Source organism: Mirounga angustirostris, unplaced genomic scaffold (assembly GCF_029215605.1).
Source record: "Mirounga angustirostris isolate CCGP_5_RB_7025 unplaced genomic scaffold, mMirAng1.0.hap1 SCAF_9, whole genome shotgun sequence".
NCBI classification, from domain to species: Eukaryota; Metazoa; Chordata; class Mammalia; order Carnivora; family Phocidae; genus Mirounga; species Mirounga angustirostris.
The window spans coordinates 104,519,692-104,543,185 of NW_026991717.1; the positions used below are offsets into that span (position 1 = coordinate 104,519,692).

Genomic DNA, 23,494 nt, shown 5'->3' on the forward strand with positions numbered 1-23,494 from the left:
TTACAACATCAACGGGATGTTTATTCTGGGTACTTTGTGACACGGTAATCTATTTACGTAGATTCTGGGCAATGTTCAAAGCACTTTTAGACATTATTACCACATTTAAACTTCATAATCAACTCCACTGGGTAGCTATATAACAGTATAACAGATGAAGAAGCTAAAAGTTAAGAAATCTGTCTTATGGGAGTGAGTTAATGGGAGTTAATGGGAGAAGATCAAACCCTAAGTTTGATGCTTCCTCCAAAACAATAAAAGTCGCCTCTCTCACATTATGTGGTTATAGGTTGAATGTTCCCCGAAGCATGCAAAATTAATTTGGGTAACCTGATTTATTTAAATCTCCTTCCAGAGCTTGATATTTAAAGTGAAAGTTTGTAAGAAACGTTACTGAGAAAACGAGCCATTATCAACAGTAAACAGTTATTGGTCATCTATTCATCTAGTAAAACCAGGAATGAAGAGATCATAAAATTCTGTTCCTGCTTTTAAGGAAGTTAAGATCTAGCTGGGAAGACTGACATTCATTTTACAAATGCTGAATGATTGCCAATATATTTTGTGTTGTTAGACATGGCAAAAGTTGAGTTCAAGGAAGGGATAGTGCTGGAATTGATGAAAGAGGCCGTGGGATGGTTTGTGAATGTAGCGAACAATTTGCTAAGGAGATGGAGTGGATAAAGGGAAATATTATGAAGGATTAGTCAACAAGAATGGTGACTAATTAGCCGTGGGAGAAAAGAGGAAGAGCAAATTGAGGGTGAAGGCAACATTTCAAAGCTGGATGACTGAGTGATTAGTATCACTGACAAAAACAGGAAATCTGAGGGTGAGTTCGTTGGGGATAGAGCGGACACTTGCTTTTAAACCTCCAGGTTCTGACATGATGACATCAAAGCAGGGCATTTTGACACAGTCTAGGGCAGAGATGAGATAGGGATTATGGGTGAGATGAAGCTGACAATTGACAATTACAATGCTTCCTAAATTTTTTAAAGCTTAGGCATCAAATGATTTGTTTTTTTAGCCATTTAGGAAAGAGGGCTGACTATTTACATTTGGGTATATTCTGAGTAGAAAGGATGATTGAGGCCATGAGAGTGGAGGAAACCTCCAAGACAGGAGAGACTAAGAAATGCAACTGAGGATGAAACCATAGTGTAAGATTCAAAGGAGTAAGTGGAGCTTATCAAGAGTCCTGTCTGAGTGTCAGAATGGGGACCCCAACAGTGTAGGTTACAGCAGTCAAGAAGAAGGAAACCTCCCAGGACAATGGGGTAGACTACAGTGAGAGGTGCTGAAGACATAACAAGGGAAATGATAACTGAGAAAGGAACCTGGATTTGGAGACTAGAAGGTCACTCATAACTCGGCAGAGAGTGTAACCGGTAGTGAGGATGGACGCCATGTTGTAAAGGGTTGGGTAAATGATGGGAAATTCAAAGTAATAAAAAAGATGGCAAATACAATGGTAGTTTGGGCAAGCAGCAGCAAAAGCAAATCTCTAGGTTGAGCAAAGCCTGGGTATGTTAATGGAAAGCGAGCAGTGAGGATTCCGGAAAGAGATTTGATTGAGCAAAGTCTCAGAGAAGGGGAGAACGGATGGGATTAGTCATTGCTCTTTCTTTTCAAAGAAGGGAGAAGGATGAAAAGAATGGGTAAAGAGGGGGGCGCCTGGGTGGCTCAGTTGGTTAAGCAACTGCCTTCGGCTCAGGTCATGATCCTGGAGTCCTGGGATCGAGTCCCACATCGGGCTCCCTGCTCGACAGGAAGTCTGCTTCTCCCTCTGATCCTCCCCCTCTCATGTTCTCTGTCTCCCATTCTCTCTCTCAGATAAATAAATTAAAAAAAAAATCTTAAAAAAAAAAAAGAATGGGTAAAGAGGGAGAGACATTTTGGGAATGTATGGGTGTGGCTACAGATACGCATTGAGGTGGGAAAGGAACAAGGTAAAGTGGCTGAAAGTCGCTTGAGGGAGATTTACTCAAATCCTGGAAAATGAGTTAGGAGGTCTTCCTGAGACTGAGGACGGTAAGGGTAGGGTTTGAAGAGATTAGGAGAGGTCCGAGCCTGCCTCATTCAGTACAGTAGTGATGAGTCACATGTGGCTACTGAGCACTAGCCCCAAATGAGACATGCTGACGTATAAGCTACCTATCTGAGTTCAGACTTAGTCCAAAAAAAGGATGTAGAGTACCTACCTCATTAATACTTTTTATATTGATTTCTGTTGTTGAAAGGCTAATACTCTGCATATGTTGGATTATATTATCAAAATTATTTTTACTTGTTTCTTACTTTTTAATGAGGAAGCTACTAGGAAATTTAAAATTTCTAGTTAGGGGCTCACATTATATTTCTATTGGACAGGGTTGATCTAGAAAAATACAGCATGTCAAAAAGGAATCAATAAAAGGACTGCCAGAAAGTAAAGAGGGTTTGGTTAAAGTCAGGGATCTCTAGTGGATCCAGTCAACAGGGTTGGAGGCTGGGTGTTCCCAGCAGTAGACAGTAGAGCTGAGTGAGCCAGGGCCGTGAACTTGCACAAGCAGCATGGTTAGAGGAGTCGAAGATCCAAGAAGACAGAATTGAAATGAGCAGCTCGGGCTCAGGCTGGGAATGACAGGCGGCCAGGATTGTTGGGAACTCATGGGCTGGGAGAATGGCAATGGCTGTGTGGTCAGAGTGACAGCAAGTGGCCCGTGATGATTCAGTGGGAAGGGTAGGAAGTGGTGAAGTGTGATCAGAGAAGAGACTTTCTGTGTTCCAATCTGCTGTGTAAATGATGACTTTTCACATTTTAATTTTGCTCAGAGTGATGTAAACTTGTGTAGGAAGCTTTATAGTAGTAGATCCAGAAAGTGGATATTTGAGTTTCCTTAAAACTCAAGAAAATAAAAGTAACTCTGTAACTGCAACAAATTACCCCCAGGAGTTTTTGGGTACAACAAAGTATAGACAGCTTTCTCTTCCTTTAATATCCTCCTAATGCAGAAAGGTCAGATGAGAGTTTAAACACCTGAGTCACATTCACTAAGCATACTCACAAAGGCAGGTAAATTACCATATTGCTTTGCCACGTATAAAAACTAGAGTTACTTTGCTAAAAACCAAGGAGCAATGCATTGTCTTTGGAAATGGGAGTTCAGTGTGTCCCATCCATTGAGAATGGACTGGGCTTGGTGATCTCATCAGAGTCCCCAAAGCACAGGTGGGAGCCCCCGCTACAGCCTGCCTGGGGTTCACCTGGAACTCATTCGGTCAAGGCTGACCTGGCATATTTGGCAGATTTGAAGAATCCTGATTTCAAATGCAGAAATCAGTGCAACCCTTATTTCCATAATCCAACCAAGGGCAGTAAAGAGAAACAGAAGTGATCCAAGGTTTGAATGAATAGCTGACTGGAAATAAAATGCTCTCTCAAATTTCTAGAAAGAAAGCCCTTTGCTTTCTTTCAAAATTTTTTGGTTTAGGAAACCATTTTAAATGTATTCAATTATATGATCCAATAGTGGTGCAGTATTCAGAAAAATGTACGAACTGAAAGACAGTGGTGCCGCTATTTGTATTTTATTTTTAAGGCAAAATGTGGCATAAGTGGAGAGCATGAATGGCAATAAACTATGCACGATGATTTGCATTACTGCACCATATTCCTAAGTGAATTTATTTATATTCCATTTTGGTCCGGTAAAGATTTTGGGCAGCATTGCACCACTTGCTATGTGACAAGTGAAAGCTACTTCATAAAAGACCAAGTGAGAAAACCCTACTTATATATAATATCAGCATTTCATCGAAAGGATTGTTGAAAAATGATATGCTGTTGACTCTAATTTACTTTTCAGCAAGCTTCCAATAACTGACTACAATACTTGAGTACCTTCTGAAAAGAATCAGAGGCTCGAAAAACCTCAGTTCTTTACAACCCAGGGTCCAAAGCAGTGATAGCTAGTTTCTCCGATTTTCGTGAGGCCAACAAAATATCACCACAGAAAGTTAACAAGGGGAAACAGTAGTAACTTTCCCTCCTTTTGCCATCAAACTGGAGAAACGTAATGGGAATCGATGTAATAAAAAAATTTTAAACATGCACGGAGACATTCAAAGATGACATTTAGTCAACGACTCCATGAGTTTCCTTTGCCATGAAACAGTCTCATACGTAAGTTTGAACTTTAAATGGTAACCCAGGGGCCCTGAGCCCGGGGGGAAGCTGCTGGGAGGGACTTGTGCTGATAAGACATCTGCGGTAATTCCATTTTCCAGGCCTTTCCTTCTCACCACTTAAATATAGCCAGTATGACTGTCAAGAGAAAAATGCCAACACTCTTATTTCTAGATGTTTAAATAATTCTGTGGATATTTTGAAAGAGGAGATACATTACACCTGGCATTCTGTGTGGACAGTAAAAGAGCACAGCATTGAATGAATCCACATGCTAGTTCCAACCACTGGGACCACATTCTCCCTGTCCTATGAAATTAACGCAATGATGCTTAGACCCGTGGTCACCTTGATGGGGTGGACCTGGCCAGGAAATGAAACAGCAGGGCCCGGTACTGAAGACAGTGTGCTAAATCTTTTAGCAAATGGCCTCATTTGGAGGGGTCTCCACAGGGCAACTCCACAGGTCTCCTTTGGCATCAAAGGAAGAGATGGCCATATGGAGAGAGAGACAGGCTTTGGCCACATGGTAGCTGAGGGCAGCACAAGGAAGATTTGCAAGGTATTAAATAATGGATGTCCTCATGTGATTTTTCTTGTTTAAGCTTTCTGACTTGATCAAAATACAAAACTGTCTACTTGGTTGGTGGTAATCAGTCATAATTAGCCACAAAATCTTGTCTGGGTCACACCTTAAAATCCATCATTGTATTGGAATAGAAAAGAACCATGGAGATAGACAGCTATTGCTTCTTTATAAAAACTGAATATATTTAACATTTTTGACCAATACCATCATGGCAAGATGTTTCTTGAACTAAAAGGATAAGGAAAGGTAATGATCTCTCATTGTACCTCTGTTCCATTCAATAAATTATTATGTCCTTCTTGATCCCTATTACCACTATATTGGATCTGCAGTTTGGTAAAATGTTTCTGAAAGCAAGACATGCTCATTGCTTAATGGGTAGAACTGCAATAAATTCTAAAAATTAAAACCTGTTACATTTTCAAAATCAACATCAGTTTGGGCAAAGAGCTTGTAAGTAATGCTTGAATTATAAGACAACTTTACTCAGATTTAACTCAAAAATACAGTTTAACATATGTGGAGGACACAGAACTGTATACTTCAAAGTTCTAAAACTTCTAACAAATTTTTTTATTTTATATAGATTTTATTTATATATTTATTTGGGGGGGGGAAGAGAGAGGGAGCCTACATGAACAGGGGGAGGGGCAAAGGGAGAAGGCGAGAGAAAATCTCAAGCAGACTCCACACCAACTGTGGAGCCCTACACAGGGCTCGATCTTGAGATCCTGAGATCATGACCTGAGCTGAAATCAAGAATCAGATGCTCAGTCAACTGAGCCACCCAGGTGCCCCACTAATTTCTTATCTTATTTGAAATATATGCTACAAATTTGGAATACATTTACAATGACCAGGCTTTTAATGTAATTATTGTCATCTAGGCAGAAGATGGATTTTAAAGAATTATTAATGTCAAATTCTTAGCTGTCAAACTGTGAGCTTAATTATAAGGCAATCATGTTTCCTTGAATGGTTGTGTGTACTTTCGTAAGAACTGGAAAGGTGACAATATGTAAATATTAATGCATGGCCAAATGTGTACACAACTTACGAGATCAGGTTGAGAAGGATGGGAAATTTTATGGTGATGTACATTTAATTATTTCCAAAAAGAGAGGTGATATTCTGGAAGTTATCCACCCACATTAGCTTTTGTTTGCTGGATTCAGTGAATTTTAACATTTAATTCTACTATAAGGTAATTTAAAATATATCAATTACTTCACAGATTCTGTTCCCAAATGTATTAACTAGTCTAAAGATGAAAGAGAATTGAATAAAGAATTTCAAATATAAGGAGGAAATGGGAGAGAAGGCAGGGAGAGGGAGAGAAAGAGAGGGATAGAGGGGCAGATGGGGAGAAGGCGAGAGAAACCTTTTCAAAATAATGAAGGAGAGGCCTGCTCATTATGATGGAATAGGGATCTGTAATCATAATCCTAATGCTTTAGTCATACAGTATCAGGAATATTATTGGTTTTTTTTTTCCTTTTCAAGATTTTATTTATTCATTTGACAGAGAGAGAGAGAGAGAGAGACAGCGAGAGAGGGAACACAAGCAGGGGGAGTGGGAGAGGGAGAAGCAGGCTTCCTGCCGAGCAGGGAGCCCGATGTGGGGCTGGATCCCAGGACCCTGGGATCATGACCTGAGCCGAAGGCAGACGCTTAATGACTGAGCCACCCAGGTGCCCCTATTATTGGGTTTTTAAATGAAATAAATCCTAATTCATGGAAATCTGAGAAAAATCATAGATTTGAAGATGTGGATTTAGATCAGCATTTTTATCAACCTTTCTCACCCTTGATGGATCTTCCTTTAAAAAAAATTTAGACCCTGCAGAGAGTCCATTTGTACAGTCTAAAACCAAAACATGAAACTAAAAAATTATTCTAATCTTATCGATGTTTATCATACTTTTTCTTAATTTTAGGAAGGAATAGCACATAAAGAAACATATATGTGAAGTTCAGCAATTCTCTCAGTTTCATGTCAGTTTTTTCCATTAAATTACTTCAAATATTTTTTGAGACATACACAATCTTGTTTTATAAAAGCTGTTTTTGTTGCCGAGTCCTCTAGCTTCATGTTACACGGTATGGAGATACTGGACAATATTCAGCAAATACTAACCCTCATTAACTCTAGGTGTAGGACTTTGGGCGATTTGTGGCTTTCATTTGAACCTCTCTTTGAACAAAAGGAAATTTTCATAATGCGTATGTATCACTTTTAGAAAAAGAACAAAGCCATTATCCTCTCCCCAAACTTTGGAACATTCCCTTATAAATATTCTCTTGAAAATAATCATACACAGTGAAAAAGTAGAGTTTTATTTTTCAATGGAGTAATAACTACCCATATTTGGTAATATTATCTGTATAATGAGAGTTTTCTTTCATTAAAACAAAAAAATCCCCAGGGCTACCTGGGTGGCTCAGTCAGTTAAGTGCCCGACTCTTGATTTTGGACTCGTGATTTTGGTTCATGTGATCTCAGGGTCCTGGGATGGAGCCCCACATCAGGCTCCATGCTCAGCATGGAGACTGCTTAAGATTCTCTCTCTCAACCTCTGTCGCTTCTACCTCCCAACCCCCCCACTCCTACTTGTACACTCGCACACTCTCCAAAAAAAAAAAAAAAAAATCCCCAGATCCCCAGCTAAGCCAGTTCCCCCACTGGATCTCATTAGAATCTGCAGAGAGGGAGTTTGCAAGTGTAATTACTTATGTTGTAATATTTGTACAGTTTTCTAATGAGACTGAGTCCAAACAAAAGGTGTTTGATAAAAGGTTGTATTGGTCTGCCTTTAAGTATTATCTTGACCAAATACCATTTTCTTTTTTAAAGATTTTATTTATTTATTTGACAGAGAGAGAGACACACAGCGAGAGAGGGGACACCAGCAGGGGGAGTGGGAGAGGGAGAAGCAGGCTTCCCGCGGAGCAGGGAGCCCCATGTGGGACTCGATCCCAGGACCCTGGGATCATGACCTGAGCCGAAGGCAGACGCTTACTGACTGAGCCACCCAGGCGCCCCGACCAAATGCCATTTTCAAAATACAAGCATTTCTTTCAATTTCTATTGCCAAAACAGACATTTTTTTTCTGTGTATTCTGGGATGCTTGGCTGTTTTCAACTAGCACCTTTCAGAATGGACCACCATGAACAGTTTTTCCACAGAGCACTGTAGACCAGCGTATAGTATTTTATTTTGTAAAAAACCAGAAATACTTTTAAGTTATATTCCCTGGAAAGTGTTTCACCCTTCATTACTATTTTACACGCTGGGAAAGCTGTAATTACAGAATGGTGCAACACAGGGTCAAGTGGGAGTTGACCAGTAGCCCCAAACAGGTGACAAGTATCAACCCAGTGTACTACCAAGCATACTGCCAGGTCTATTTGTCGAGTACAGTGATATCTGGAAAAAACTATCTTTGAGCACAAATAGAATGATATGGATGAATGATTTTGTTCAAACTTCATTCCCTGCCCCAGCATTATTTGGATTTAAGCAGTATGAGAAAGTCATTAAAAGCATAGGTTTCAGAATCAGCCTGCCTTATATTTGGGACCCAGTTAAGTCCTAGGGCAAATTCCTGGCCCTCTCTGCCTCAAAACCCTCAGTTTCCTCCTCTGTAAAGTGAGAGTAAGATAATCATCTCATGAAGGCTTAATTAAAGACATGTAGCAGGAGTTTAGAATAGCTAGCGGAGCATAGCTGGTATTGACAGAGAATTTGGGATGATGAACTGATGATGGTAGTGAGGATGACAACAATGGCATAAATTGATCAAGATCACCGACTTGCTGATTAATTCTGCGGTCTGTAAGGGGAGAAACTGCGAGAAATATCTTGGCAGAGGGCAGGGAAGTTCGCTCTATAACTCAGCATGAGTACAGGACGTGGAGTGCCGTTGTGGGGGGAGTTCTGGATTTGAAGCAGGCGCCTCCTCACTACGCAGTTCACCACTTACCAAAAACCTTGGATAAGTCACTTAACCTCTTTGAGCTTCATGATGTCCAAGAGTAAACTAAGAAGCTCCAATGAGAAGACATTTGGCAAAATGAAAACTATGTAAATGTGAGGGATTATTAAGCCCACACAGTCACCATTACCTACAGAATTCCTATTCTTAGAAACACCATTGAGGAAAAAGTTCTCTACCGTTGAGGCAGATGGCAGAGCAGTGAGAAGTGAGCGGTTCTGTGGTCAGCCAGCCTAGGCTTGAATCTAGCCTCTTCTGGCATTACGAGCCATGTGCCTTGGTGGAGGCCTCAGATTATCACTTATAAAATAATAATAAAATGTACACACCGCAGGATTTGTGAGGATTAAATGCAATGATGCAAGTAAAGCATTCAGTAAAAGTGCCCCTAACATATTAGTATTATTGTGATCTGTCACATTACTATCTATACAGGTGTTTTATTAGGTTATGGTTTTACTCTGCTTCCATTTTCACTGAGTTGGGTGGGCTTTGGTTTATTAACCAATATTGGTAGTGGTATCACTTTTTTATACTGGAAGCAGAATCTTTGTAATGTATACATTAATGTATTACTATACTGTAATGTAATGTATTACAGAATCTTTGTACTAGTATAATGTGGACTTTAGACTCTCTTTAAATGCTCCTGTCTCTAGCTGAAATCTTATATATTAATAAAGTAGATATAAGGTTCCTTCTGCATGGCTACTACAGTTCTTACGACAATTATATTAGTTCTAGTCGAGTCTTCATGAAATAGTCAATGGGCTGCAATTTCTCCATGGAATGTTTACTAATATGGAGAAAACCTGAAGCTCACTTTCTTTATTCCCTTTTACAAGCAAAACATTCACCTGTAATACTTCTGGAGGACATTCTCAACAATGTTACACTGCATCCTGCAACCACATTCACAGGTGCTCCTAGATCATACCCATTTCATCATTTGTACACCCGACCCTGCTCTGCTGGGCTACGGACTGAGCTAAGAATCATTACACACCACCCATGGCTTCAACCCCAATTATGTATTAAACTCACTTGAGGATCTTTTAAAAAAATATTGATATTTGACCCAACTGAATCAGAGCCTCTAGGGGTGGGGCCCAGGCATCCTTTGTGGTCTTAAAAGCTCCCCAGGTGATACTAATGTATAGCCAGGGTTAAGAACAGCTGTTTTTGATAATGAGGGAACTAACATGAAGATAACATTGAAAATGCTAAACAAAAATTTTATTATAGATTTAGTTTAAATGAAAAGTTCTCTTAGTGGAAAGAAAAAGGAATAGTTTACTTCTTACTATTTCTCTTTCATGCCTATAAACCCACCCACCCAGTTATTAGTCAATTTTCAAGATAATGGCTTTGTTCTATCTGACAAAAGGAAATCAATGGTGCTGAAGACGACCAAAGGTCATGGAGTGTAAAAGACCTTCAACAATCTGGCATTAATCTTCACAAGTAGCTGTATATTGAAAATGAAAATGATTGTTTTCAATAGACAAATGATGACATTTGTGTTATTTTCTGATTATAAACAGCCATGCATTTTTTAACCCCTGTAGTGAGACGGTTGACTGAGGCAAAACACATAGGAGCATAACGAAATAGTGTCTTATATCTCATACAAATAAAATAGAAAATCTGCCATGTTTGGGCATCTACTTTTGGTAAGAATAGAAGAAACCCATAATCATAGTCTAAAAACCAACTTTTTTTAAATGTCTTTGTGTCCAACTAAACTTGATATTGTATCATGCCATAGTTGTCTGTGAAGTGTGTGTATCACAATAAACTGGATGAGTCTAATACGTAAGAATGAAACGTCACCAAGCATTTTCACAACTGCCTTCTGTATAAAATATGTCATGTCGCTGTCATCATTCTCTAAAATTATGCCCCTGAATTGCCATACATTTCTTATTTCCTAGCTTTTAAATGTATTAGGACCATTTATTTACTTTTGACAGTTGTATTTCCAGTAGACCCACATAATTTGAACTCGACTGTTATATTTTATGTCACCGCCACCCCAACCAACGAATAAGAGAGCTAATGTGTTCTTAATTCTGAGGTTCACGTTTACTTTTTCTTTGCTTAAAAAATTTATTGAAGAAAAACCCTACAGGGGCACTAAAGATGAAAAGCCATTCTATTCCTTCTGTGATATAAAATGACAGGGGAAAATGCCAGATTTAAAAAAAAAAAAATCAGCTTCTGCTCCAGAGTATTTTTGGTCCCCTGAGGAACACTGCAACCCTTCAGGTTAAGTCAAATGTGCCTTCTTCAGAACCTTATTTGTTAAAGATTAAAAGACCCTTCATCTTACAAACACCCGAGTTTACCACACATAATTCATTCTTCCAAAATTCTCTCTTTCTCCTCATAATCTCAAACGCAGCAAGGTGGAGGAGAGAATCTTAATATAACAAAGGAGAGATGGATGTGTGAAGTATGAGGCTGAATAAAAATGGCTGAAAAGCAACCCAAGCGAGGCTGGAGGGTGGCCACACCCAGTGCTAATATGGACTGTTTCAAAATACATCTGTTATACTGGAGGGCACTCCGCACTGCTTTTTATTTCCCCTCTATTTGTCCCACAAATACCCATTTTTAATAAATAGTAGTTACAGGTTACCCCAATGACAGACAAAAACCCTGAAATATTTCAAAGTGAACCATCCTAAAATGTGGCTACGCCATCATATTTTCAGGATTTCGAGACCTAGTCTGCATTTCCAATCTCCTTTGTGCGACCACAAATAACAACCCTGAAATGGGTGTGTCCCTCTTAAAAGGATGCACTAGAGCCCTCTCACTTAATGGCTCTACCAGGACATTTCAGCCTTTCGGCGGAAATTAAATGGCCTGGGATGCATGGAACAATAAGAAAGCATTTTAACTCCGGGCATGAGAAGAGATTAAACAAGTACTGAACAATCAACGGATCCCAAAAGAGCTCCCGGAGGAGGCAACTGATGCATTATTTAAATTTCTAGCATTACAACAAGAAAACAAAGGGATGGGGGTGGGGGGGTTAAAAAAAAAAAAGGAAAAGAATCCAAACACCATCCGTTTTGATTTTTGACATGACAAGTTTACTCCCCCCCAACAGAAAGCTCTCGGGGGTGAAGCATGCATAGGTCCCACAGGTGAAATGATGCACAATGGCCGAGTCCGGGTCCCGGGGTTCCCGTGCACCGCAGGCATGCACTACCGAAATAAAGAGAATACCCTGACTTTTCCAGTTGCTCCACACACAGTCCATCTTGGTGGAATCGGCAGTGGCCTGCATCGTGCGGGCTTTGGGGGCTCGCCGTTGCCGTCCTCGGGGGCGCGGAGCTGGCACTCAGGGTCGGCGCCCCGGCTGCGGCGGCACGGTTCGCGGTGGCCGCGCGGCTGCGGACTGACTGAGGCTGCACCAGCCGGCGCGCGGCGAGGGGCGGGCGCGTCGCGGGCGCCGCAGTCTCCGCGGCAGCGAATCAGCGCGGCGCGGCCCCGGGGCTGCCTGCGCGCACGGGGATGCGGCCGCCGCTCGACGCGAGAGCGCTGCCCCGGCCGGCCGGCCTGGTGAGAGGCTGCCCCGGAGTGGGCTGAGCCGGTTCTAACCCGGGAGGCACAAAAGCGGGCAAGGGGTGGGGGTGGGGGGGGCGAGGGGGTATGGGAGAAGAGGAGGGGAAAAGGGTGGGGATCAGAGTGCGGCACTTGGACTGTTCCTGGAGTTCTTGACACAGGGTGCATATTCTAGAAATTTCTTAGACACCTAAGAAACTTGTTGGGTAAGACGCAGGTGATGGCAGTACAGATAGCCGGCTTTCAGCAGAATGCCCCCCCTTTCCCCAATTGTCCCCATTGCTCACTCACCTCTCTTCCCCATTTCTTTACATTCTGGCCACGATTTAATTGCCTGGCATCTTCCAAGCAACTGCCAGATCTCTTCCTCTTTCTGGAATATTCTATGGCTATCCAAAACCTTGTTGGCAAGCCACAGTCACTGTAAAGAAATCCTGCTGCTCAGTAGGTCTTATGTGTTTTTCCTGCTGCCCCTATTCTCCAGCTCAGTTTGTGGTTCGAATGAATAAATACCTACCAGAATGTGGTGCCTGTAGGCTCCCTTTCAAAGCCCCTGGACTCTCGCACGCAGAGTTATTGGTCACTGCACTGACACTCCAGGAGGTCAGTTGTGGGGACATCCAAACAACTCAGGGAAGCAAAGGGTATTCTGCCTCGAAAGCATCATCTTTGGGATTGAGTGTTGGGGGCACATGGAGGTGGGCTGTGTGTATCATTTGGGAGATATAAAGTAGGTTTCCAAACCCAGTGAGTGAGTCAAGAGATTCTAGTCCCCAATTACAATGCAGATGTCAATGGGAGGAGGAGAACAGTGGGTGGTGACCTACTATTTAAATCTCACCATGAAATACTTTATCAGATCATACACCAAGAACTTTAGAGAATGGACAGGGGATAGGTACATTCTGATGAGGAAAAGGTAGAAATAGCACAGAGAAAGGACTCGAATTTGGGCATTGTCTGGGGAAGGCAGTCCTGGTGGCAGGACCCTTGGGGAGACAAAATATAACATGGGGCCAGAGGACACCTTTGGAATACAGGAGCATACAGAAGGAAGAGTTCCCATTTTACTTGTTGTGGCTTGACATCATCGTTTACACAGTATTTCTCTCTCTCCCTCGAAGAGAAATGGAGCCTTCACGATTCTTCCACAGTTCCCAGAGAGGTTCCTTGCCAGACCCAAATCTGCATTTGCACATCCTGCACCGGCAAGGACTTAAAGACAGTAGTCTCAAGGTTATGCTTGTAGCTATGATTTATCTTTCAGTTTATGAAGAGTATACACTTTAAAATGTGACCTTTGGGATCATGCATATTTTTCTTTCTTAGGATGTGAGCTTCCAGAGAAACCAAGCTTCTCTCCATAGGTCTGTAACATAACTGAAATTACTGAGGAACCTTAGTAAAAATGAGATCAGGAGGATGATCTGGCACTTCTGGGCAGCGGAAGTCTCCTCCAAGAGGAAGGGGTGTCAGAGCTACCATGGGCTGACGGGAGGGAAAAGAGTTATTACAAAGCACTTTTCAAACTGACCTGCTCCAGTGATGGTAGTGACCTTTTCATATTTATATTTCCAAACCCATTCCAATTTTTTTTCATCATCATGGTCCTGTTTGGGAATTCAGTCAGAAAATACTGAAAAGACAGGTATTTGATGATCTGACCAGCACTGAATTCTCACTGTATGAAGTAGGGCTGGACAAACCAGAAACAGGTGGGAACAAGACTCAGAAAGAAGGGGTTGGCGTGTGGGCTGCCTAGACTGGCTCCTTTTCAGTTGAAAACCTTTGGAGCCTTGGCCACTAGGAGGCACTGCCAGTCCAATGACAGCCCCAGTCACCAGCCCGAAGTCCAGCCGGTGCCCCCCAGCTACCTTCATTCGTGAGTATTAAGTGTCCACCACGTGGGCAGAGCCACCGGTCACGGCTAATCTGACGGGCGGTACTGTGCAGCAAGCTGGGACAGCACATCCCTGGCTGCGGAGAGCAGGCAGGGGCTAACTCTCCCTCAAGTGGAGGGGAGCTGTGTCAGCCTTCTTGGGCCATGCATTTTCATGGGCCACCAAGTTGACCTTGGAATGTAAGCTCAGCTGAAAGACCACATTCTTTTTAGGCATGCTGAATCTGAAGACAGAAGCTTGATGACACCCAAAAAGTCAAGAGAGCAGTCTGATAGTTGAAGGTTGAGGTAAGGCGTCTGATGCCACAGAGATACACACCAGTGAAATACGAACTGAAGGGCTTTAGGTTAAGGTGTAGGTGGTAGGAGAAACAAATGAATTTATTAAAGAACAATCAGGCAGAAAAGTGTGAAGAGCTTGACTGAGAATTGGGGGATGTGGGCGTGAGACCCACTTACATGGCAGTAGTTATGTGGCCTTCAGCAAATATTTATCACCTTTGGACCTTTCTCTCATAATGAGAAATGAATTATACAAAATGAATCACAGTTTTAGATGTTTGTGTCTATGAAATAAGAATTTATTTCTTGTAGACATTGTAAGCGGGTACTTTCTTCGCACAAGTACCCACAGAGTATTAACTGAAAGCTCTTGCCAAGATTAAATGATAAAATGGGTAGAAAAGATATGTAAATTGTCCTTGAGTGGTGAAAGAAAACAGAAAGCAAAACAAAGCTTGCTAAAAGAGGGCAGGAACTGCCACTGTCTTTAAACCAGGAGAGAACAGACGGGCTTTGTACACAGCCAGCTCAGAATTTGGTTTAGGTGCCTGCCAGGAGAGGAAGTGATGTCTTTAGTTTTCAGGATGAAATCATGCTGTAGGCATTCGGTTCAAGGAAAAACAAAATTGTCAAGTTTTGAAATCTCATCTGAGATCAAGAGAAATGTTGAAGACTACCATGCCCAGAATGGCTGTATGGCGTCTGTTTTTTTTTGTAGCCCCAGGATTTTACTGATGAGAATCAGTGGCGCCTATATTGATACATTTAGTCAATAAGTATTTACTGAGCACCTACTGTATTCTAGATACTGTTCTAGGCCTAAAGTAAAATTGCTACTTTTAAGAAGTTTATATGTTAGTGAGATGGGCAGATAATAATAGAAGAGGTAAATGTCTATTTCACTTGTGGACAGGTGGACAGGGGGGAACAGCACAGGTAAAGGGGACAGAGGATGGAAGTGGGGTGGAAGTTTTCTATTTTATGAGGAGGGTCAGCAAAGGCCTATCTCATAAGGTAAAATTAAAGCAGACACCAAACAAAAGAGAAGGAGAAAGCTATTAAACTATATGGGAGAAGAGCACTTACAAATGCACTGAGTTTCAGGACAGAATGTAATAGCTGGTAAACTATATCCAGTTCAGAGAACTCCATGTTTGGGTGTGTGTGTGTGTGTGTGTGTGTGTGTTTAATGCTCTGAGAAGTATAGCAATTGGAAGAAAAGGCACAAAACCAAAAAAAGTACTTCATTATGATCAAAGAACACTCAGAACTCTGCTTTATGCCATATGGAATAAGGAAATTTAAAGTAACAACCAGTTTGGCACATAACCCACTGCATCAAAATAATGCATGAATTGCCTTTATTTCGAACGACAGATTAGCACTTGTTATTTGCCAGGTGCTTTCTCATATGGTATATATTTAGTTGTTACAGATCCCTATGAGGTAGATAGTGTTTACCTTCATTTTCTTGATTCATTCATCCATTCAATCTGCAAACATTTGTAAAGCCCAAACAAAGTGCCTGATCCTGTAAATACAAAAGGAACTGCCCACTGGAAACATGAGTTTAGTGGGGGAGATTTACACATAAATACATAAATGCAATCAACTGATAGGTGTATGAACAGGAAAGAGTGGATACACAGTGATTAAGGGGAAGAAGAGGTTTCAGGAAAGGCTTCGGAGAATAGATGATAATAAAGCTGAGTTATGAACAAAAAAATAGAATCACCAGTTTGAGTGACAGGGATTTCCTGGCATACAGATAGGGCACCTTAACCACAGAGAGGTGCAGGGGACAGTGAGACAGATCCAAGTAATAATACTGTCAGTAAATGAAGGAAACACTGGGGAGTTTCAAGGGGAGGAATAACATCTTGAGAAGTTGAATAATTTATCCAGATTTGGTTTGGGATTTTCCAGAGTTGTTAAAGACATACATTATAACCCTGAGCAAGACAAGAGGAAATCAGTACCCTAACTCACATCATAGTGAAACTGCAAGGCATCAAAGACAAGAGGAAATCTTAAAAGTAGGCATAAGTGAATGACACATTGCCCCCAGAAACTGTTGGACCAGCCACAGTCTTTTCATTAACTGAACCCAGAAGACAATGGAATAATGTTTTCAAAGTAGTGAGGGAAAATAACTGTCATCTAGAATTCTGTACCCAGCAAGACTAATATAGGTGTTTTCAAATGTAAGAAATGAGAGAATTTCCTAACTATGAACCCTGCAGAAAAAGCGACCAAGGTTGGTACTTCTGGCAGAAGAAAACTGAACTTAGAAGGAAGAAGGGAAATGCATGAAAGAATGCAAAGTGTAAAAATTGGTAATGACTAATTTGGGGGGTTGTAAGAAAGGTGAAATTAAAGTAGTAGACAAAAATAGAACATAAGGTAGGAAGGAGTGATAAGAGTAAAAGCATCCTAACGTCCTAGTACTATTCAGGAGAACAGTAGAGATTTTAATTTAATTTTTTTTTGAGATCTTAATTTTAGACTATGAAAAGTCAAATTTGTAAGTTAAACATTAAGGGTCACCACCAGAAACAACTAGAACATAAAACTTCTAAATGAGTAAAATGTATAAACAAAGTAATTACTAAATCAAATTGAAGTCAGGAAAGGAAAAATATGAGAAGCAAAGTAAAGAACTAGTAAATAGAAAGGATAAAATAAAGTAGTAGAAAACATCTAAATATATCCAAATAATGCCAACCAAGAAGATGGAAACTCTCAGATTGAATGAAAAAAATGTAGCTAAAGGATGTTTATAAAAGAAAATCCTAAGGCATACTGACACAGTAAAGTTAAAAGTAGAGATGTAAAAAACTATACCAGATTAATAGATTTTTGGATAGTGATCTTGCTAACAAACTCACTTATTAATTCTAATTGTGGATTCTTTTGAAATTTTTATGTAAATTATCATATCTTCTCTGAATAAATATGGTGTTATTTCTTCCCTTCTAATCTTTATACTTTTATTTCTTTACTTTGGCTAGTACTTCCACATATAATGTTGAGTAGAAGTGGTAAAGGGTATATATTCTTTGTCTTACTCCTGGATCCAGGGGAAAAGTGTGCTCAAAATTTTACCATTAAATATGATGTTGGCCGTGAATATTTTAGCTGTCTTTTATCAGATTAAGGCAAGTTCCTTCTATCCCTAGTTTTTTGAGAGTTTTTGTCATGAACAGATATTGAATTCTATCAAATGCTTCTACTGAAGCTATTGAAATGATCACAGGGATTTTATCCTCAATTCAGTTAATACATAAATTACATGGATTGAATTTTGAATGTTAAATCAACCTTGCACTCCTCGGATATACCCCAAATGGCTCCAATGTGACATTCTGATTTTTAACTTCTCTTTATGCCAATTTTAGCAAGTTTTATTTTCCTCAAATCAATTCATCCATTTTAAATAAGTTGTCAAATTTATTGGTGTAAATTATTCATAACATCATAATTTTATGTTTTTAATAATCTGAAGGAGCTGTAGCCATGTCTACTTTTTCATTTGCGATATTGGTTTTATTTTTCTCTCTTCATTTCTTGATCATCTTATTGGAGATTGATCAATATTATGAATATTAATTTCAAAGAATTTAATTCTTTGTTAATTAATTTAACTAACTTAGTTAATTAATTTAACTAACTTAGTTAATTTCAAAGAATAAAATTTTTCTTTTGTTTTTTTTCTCTTTTGTATATCTTTGTATATGCTCTCTATTTCCTTCTATTACTATTATTATTATTTCCTTCTTTTACTTTTGTTTTTCTTTCATTAGCTCCACAAAATAGAAGTTTAGATTAATTTCAGCCTTTCTTCTTTTCTAATATATTCATATTCATTTAAAAGTATAATATTCCCTCTAAGCACTGTTTTAGTGGCAACCTACAAGTTTTGATACATTATGTTCATGTTATTGTCCAGTTCAAAATATTTTCTAACAGTCATTGAAATTTTTTTTCTTTGGTCCATTGACTATATAGAATTACAAACTTCTGAGCATTGTTCTAACTGTCCTATTGTTTATTTTCAGTTTAATTCACCTGTAGTTAGACAACAAACTCTATACAATTTTAATCCATTGAAACTTGCTTTAGAGTCTGGAATATGATCTATTTCTTTTTAAAACATTTATTTATTTGAGAGAGAGAGCAGGGGGAGGGGCAGAGGGAGAGGGAAAGAAGCAGACTCAGCACTGAGTATGGAGCCCAACATGAGACTCGATCTTATGACCCTGAGAGATCCTGACCTGAGCTGAAATCAAGAGTCGGAGGCTTAGATGGCTGAGCCACCCAGCCATCCCAAATATGATCTATTTTGATACATGTGTCAATTGGACATGAATGTATATTCTAAAGTTTTAAGGGTGTTCTATAAATCTCCATTTGGTCACATTGGTTAACAGCATTATTCAAACAATTTATCTCCCTAATAATTTTTTGGCTGTATGTCTGCCAGATCTTGAAATAAGTACATCACAACATCTAACTTTCATGTTGATTGATCTATTTTCCTTTCAGTTCTGTCAATTTATATAACTTTATATATATTGGGCTCTTATAAATTTAGAATTATCATGTCTTACTGTTGAGTTAACCCTTTTATCTTTATGAAATGTTCCTCCTTATCTCTAGTAACACTCCTTGACTTAGAGTTTAGTTTGGCTGATAGGGATATATATACAACAGCTTTATTTTGGTTGGTGTTTGCATGATACGTCTTTTCCCATCCTTTACTTTCAAACTATTTGTATCTTTTTATGTTCTTAAAGATAGTATATTATTGGGTCTTGTTTTTAATTCAGGCTAATAATTTTTATTTTTTTAAGGTGGGTGTTAAGTCAATTTACATTTAATGTAATCATCAATATAACTGGATTTAAGTCATCCTGCTATTTATTTCTTATTTATCACATATCTTTGCTCCTTTGTTCTGCCTTTCTTGCCTTCTTTCAAAATAATCAAGCATGGTTTTTTTTTTAAGATTTTATTTATTTATTCATAAGAGACAGATTGAGAGAGAGAGAGAAGCAGAGGGAGAAGTAGGCTCCCCGCTGAGCAGCGAGCCCGATGCGGGACTCGATCCCAGGACCCTGAGATCATGACCTGAGCCGAAGGCAGACGCTTAACCATCTGAGCCACCCAAGTGCCCTCAAGCATGTTTTTTATTAATCCATTTATTTCCCTAAGTAATTTTCTAGTTACACCTTTTTAAATACTTTGGTGATTAGCTTACAATGATAATGTTCATTCTTAACTTACTGGAGTCTATTGTATATAGTACTTTTACAATTTCCAATGCAATAAAAGAATCTTAAAACTGTAAATTCCACTTACTCTGTACTGATGTGACATTCTTTTTATATACTGCTACTCAGTTTCCAGTCAATTTGCTAATGATTTGTGTAGACTTTTTCTATCTATATTCATGAGATCTGTCCTCTTCCTTTCTTTTCTTATAATACTCTTCTTAAGTTTTTGTATTAGGGTTTTTAAGCTAGGCTTGTTATAAGATTTTTTGGTTTGATTTTATGGAATGTGATTACAATAAGGTTTTTTTTCCTTTGGTGTTTATTGAGCTTCTCAAATCTGTATATTGACTGATGCCTTTTACCAATTTTGAAAAAAAAATCTCTGCCGTATTTCTTCAAATATTCCTTCTGCCCCATTTTCTCTCTCTTTTCCTATAAATCCAATTATTCATAGGTCTGACCTTCTGACAAGTTTTTTATACTCTGTTCTTTTCATATTTTTATTCAGTTTTTTCACCACCTTGGATATTTCCTATTGAGCTATCTCTGAATTCACTAATTTTATCTTCTTCTGTGTCCAAAGAGCTATTACATGTAGCTAAGTAAATTTTAATTTCAGAAATTTTATCTTTTAGTTCTAGAATGTTCACTTGACTTTATTTTCATAAATATCCTTTCTCTGCTGAAATTCTCCATCTTTTTATCCACTTTCTTTCACATATTTATAGTAGTTTTTTAAAAGACTTTATCTAACTTCAGTATCCAGCTCATCTATGGGTCAACTTCTATTGTCTCTGTCTTTCTAAATTCCAGCATAGTTATCATACAGTGTTACACTAGCTTCAGGTGTACAATTAGTGATTCAACAATTCTATATGTTGCTCAGTGCTCATCATGATTAAGTGTATTCTTTTTTTTTTTTTAAAGATTTTATTTATTTATTTGAGACAGAAAGAATGAGAGAGAGAGAGCACATGAGAGGGGGGAGGGTCAGAGGGAGAAGCAGGCTCCCTGCTGAGCAGGGAGCCCGATGCGGGACTTGATCCAGGGACTCCAGGATCATGACCTGAGCCAAAAGCAGTCGCTTAACCAACTGAGCCACCCAGGCGCCCGATTAAGTGTATTCTTAATCCTCTTTACCTATATCAGCCATCTGCCTGCCCACCTCCCTTCTGGTCATCATCAGTTTGTTCTCTATGGTCAAGAGTCTGTTTTTTGGTTTGTCTCTTTTGTTTTGTTTTTTATATGCCACATATGGGTGAAATCACATGGTATTTGTCTTTCTCTGACAGACTTATTTCACATAGCATTATACCCTCTAGATCCATTCCTATTGTCTTCTTTGTTGTTTATCAGCCACATATTCTTGCCTCTCTTACATGTCTAGTAATGTTTTATAGTAGGATAGATATTGTGTATTCAAGAACCATACAGATAGGCAGTTGATGCTATTTCCCCACAAAAAGGGTTCACCTCTTCCTCTGTTAAGCAGATACGGTGAGGGGTTGATCACATCACTTCAATTATATGATAGACTACAAAACAAGACTCAATACATTTTAACAGGATGGAAATCATACAAAATGTATTCTCCAACCACTTGGAATAAAATTAGAAATTGATAACAAGGAAATTTATAAATTCACAAATATGTGAAACTTAATACACTTCTAAATAAGCAATGGGTCAAAGAAGAAATCACAAGGGACATTTAAAAATATTTCAAAATGAATGAAACTGAAACAAATATTCAGAAGGTACAGCCAAAGTAATACTTAGAAGGAAATGTATAGCTGTAAACACCTAAGATAGAAAAAAATAAATCCATAACCTAAACTTCTGCCTTAAGAGACTAGAAAAGGAGCACACCCTAAACCCAAAGCAAGCAGATGAATGAAGTAATAGAGATTAGAATGGAAATTAATGAAATAGGAAAAACAATATAGAAAATCAATGAAACCAAAAGTTGGTTCTTTTTTAAAAGGATCAACAAAGTTAACAAACCTTTAGCTAGAATTACTGAGAAGAAACAGATAAAGACTCAAATTACTAAAATCAGTGATGAAAGAGGGACATTGCTACCAACCTTACAGAATTGGAAGGATTATAGGGAAATACTATGAACAACTACAAACAAATTTGATAACCTAGCTGAAAATGAACAAATCTTTAGAAAGATATAAACTACCAAGGGGAGATAGAAAATATGAATAGATTGAGATGAATAGACATTGAATTAGTAATTTTAACTTCCCACTAAGAAAAGCCCAGGTCGAACTTCCAGCTCTATTACAAAGCTGTCATCATCAAGACAGCATGGTACTGGCACAAAAACAGACACATAGATCAATGGAACAGAATAGAGAGCCCAGAAATGGACCCTCAACTCTATGGTCAACTCATCTTTGACAATGCAGGAAAGAATGTCCAATGGAACAAAAACAGTCTCTTCAACAAACGGTGTTGGGAAAATTGGATAGCCACATGCAGAAGAATGAAACTGGACCATTTCCTTACACCACACACAAAAATAGACTCCAAATGGTTGAAAGACCTCAATGTGAGACAGGAGTCCATCAAAATCCTAAAGGAGAACACAGGCAGCAACCTCTTTGACCTCAGCCGAAGCAACTTCTTCCTAGAAACATCACCAAAGGCAAGGGAAGCAAGGGCAAAAATGAACTATTGGGACTTCATCAAGATAAAAAGCTTTTGCAAAGCAAAGGAAACAGTCAGCAAAACCAAAAGACAACCGACAGAATGGGAGAAGATATTTGCAAATGACATATCAGATAAAGGGCTAGTATCCAAAATCTATAAAGAACTCATCAAACTCAACACCCAAAGAACAAAGAATCCAATCAAGAAATGGGCAGAAAACATGAACAGACATTTCTCCAAAGAAGACATCCAAATGGCCAACAGACACATGAAAAAGTGCTCAATATCGCTCGGCATCAGGGAAATCCAAATCAAAACCTCAATGAGATACCACCTCACACCAGTCAGAATGGCTAAAATTAACAAGTCAGGAAACGACAGATGTTGGCGGGGATGCGGAGAAAGGGGAACCCTCCTCCACTGTTGGTGGGAATGCAAGCTGGTGCAGCCACTCTGGAAAACTGTATGGAGGTTCCTCAAAAAGTTGAAAATAGAGCTACCATATGATCCAGCAATTGCACTACTGGGTATTTACCCCAAAGATACAAAAGTAGGGATCCGAAGGGGTACGTGCACCACGATGTTTATAGCAGCAATGTCCACAATAGCCAAACTGTGGAAAGAGCCAAGATGTCCATCGACAGATGAATGGATAAAGAAGAGGTGGTATATATATACAATGGAATATTATGCAGCCATCAAAAGGAATGAGATCTTGCCATTTGCAACGACATGGATGGAACTGGAGGGTATTATGTTGAGTGAAATAAGTCAAACAGAGAAAGACATGTATCATATGATCTCACTGATATGAGGAATTCTTAATTGCAGGAAACAAACAGGGTTGCTGGAGTGGGGGGTGGGGTGGGAGGGATGGGGTGACTGGGTGATAGACACTGGGGAGGGTATGTGCTCTGGTAAGCGCTGTGAATTGTGCAAGACTGTTGAATCTCAGATCTGTACCTCTGAAACAAATAATGCAATATATGTTAAGAAAAAAAAAAAGAAGAAGAAGAAGGTAGCGGGAGGGGAAGAATGAAGCG

The 23,494-nt window shown here is 39.3% G+C and overlaps 1 protein-coding gene across 11 annotated transcripts in view; it reads right to left on the minus strand.

The window, feature by feature from the left end:
* The window catches only part of RTN1 (reticulon 1), a 385,922-nt gene that overhangs the window by 12,927 nt on the left and 349,501 nt on the right, over positions 1-23,494 (minus strand). Inside the window, exon 1 of one of the 11 annotated variants that reach the window (XM_045900979.3) lies at positions 11,994-12,162. The exons of the other annotated variants lie outside the window; for them this stretch is intronic. Coding sequence (XP_045756935.1) covers positions 11,994-12,054 — 61 coding nt within the window. The 5' untranslated portion in view covers positions 12,055-12,162. Of the gene's footprint in view, positions 1-11,993; positions 12,163-23,494 lie in introns of those variants that run through there. 11 annotated transcript variants of the gene reach the window in all.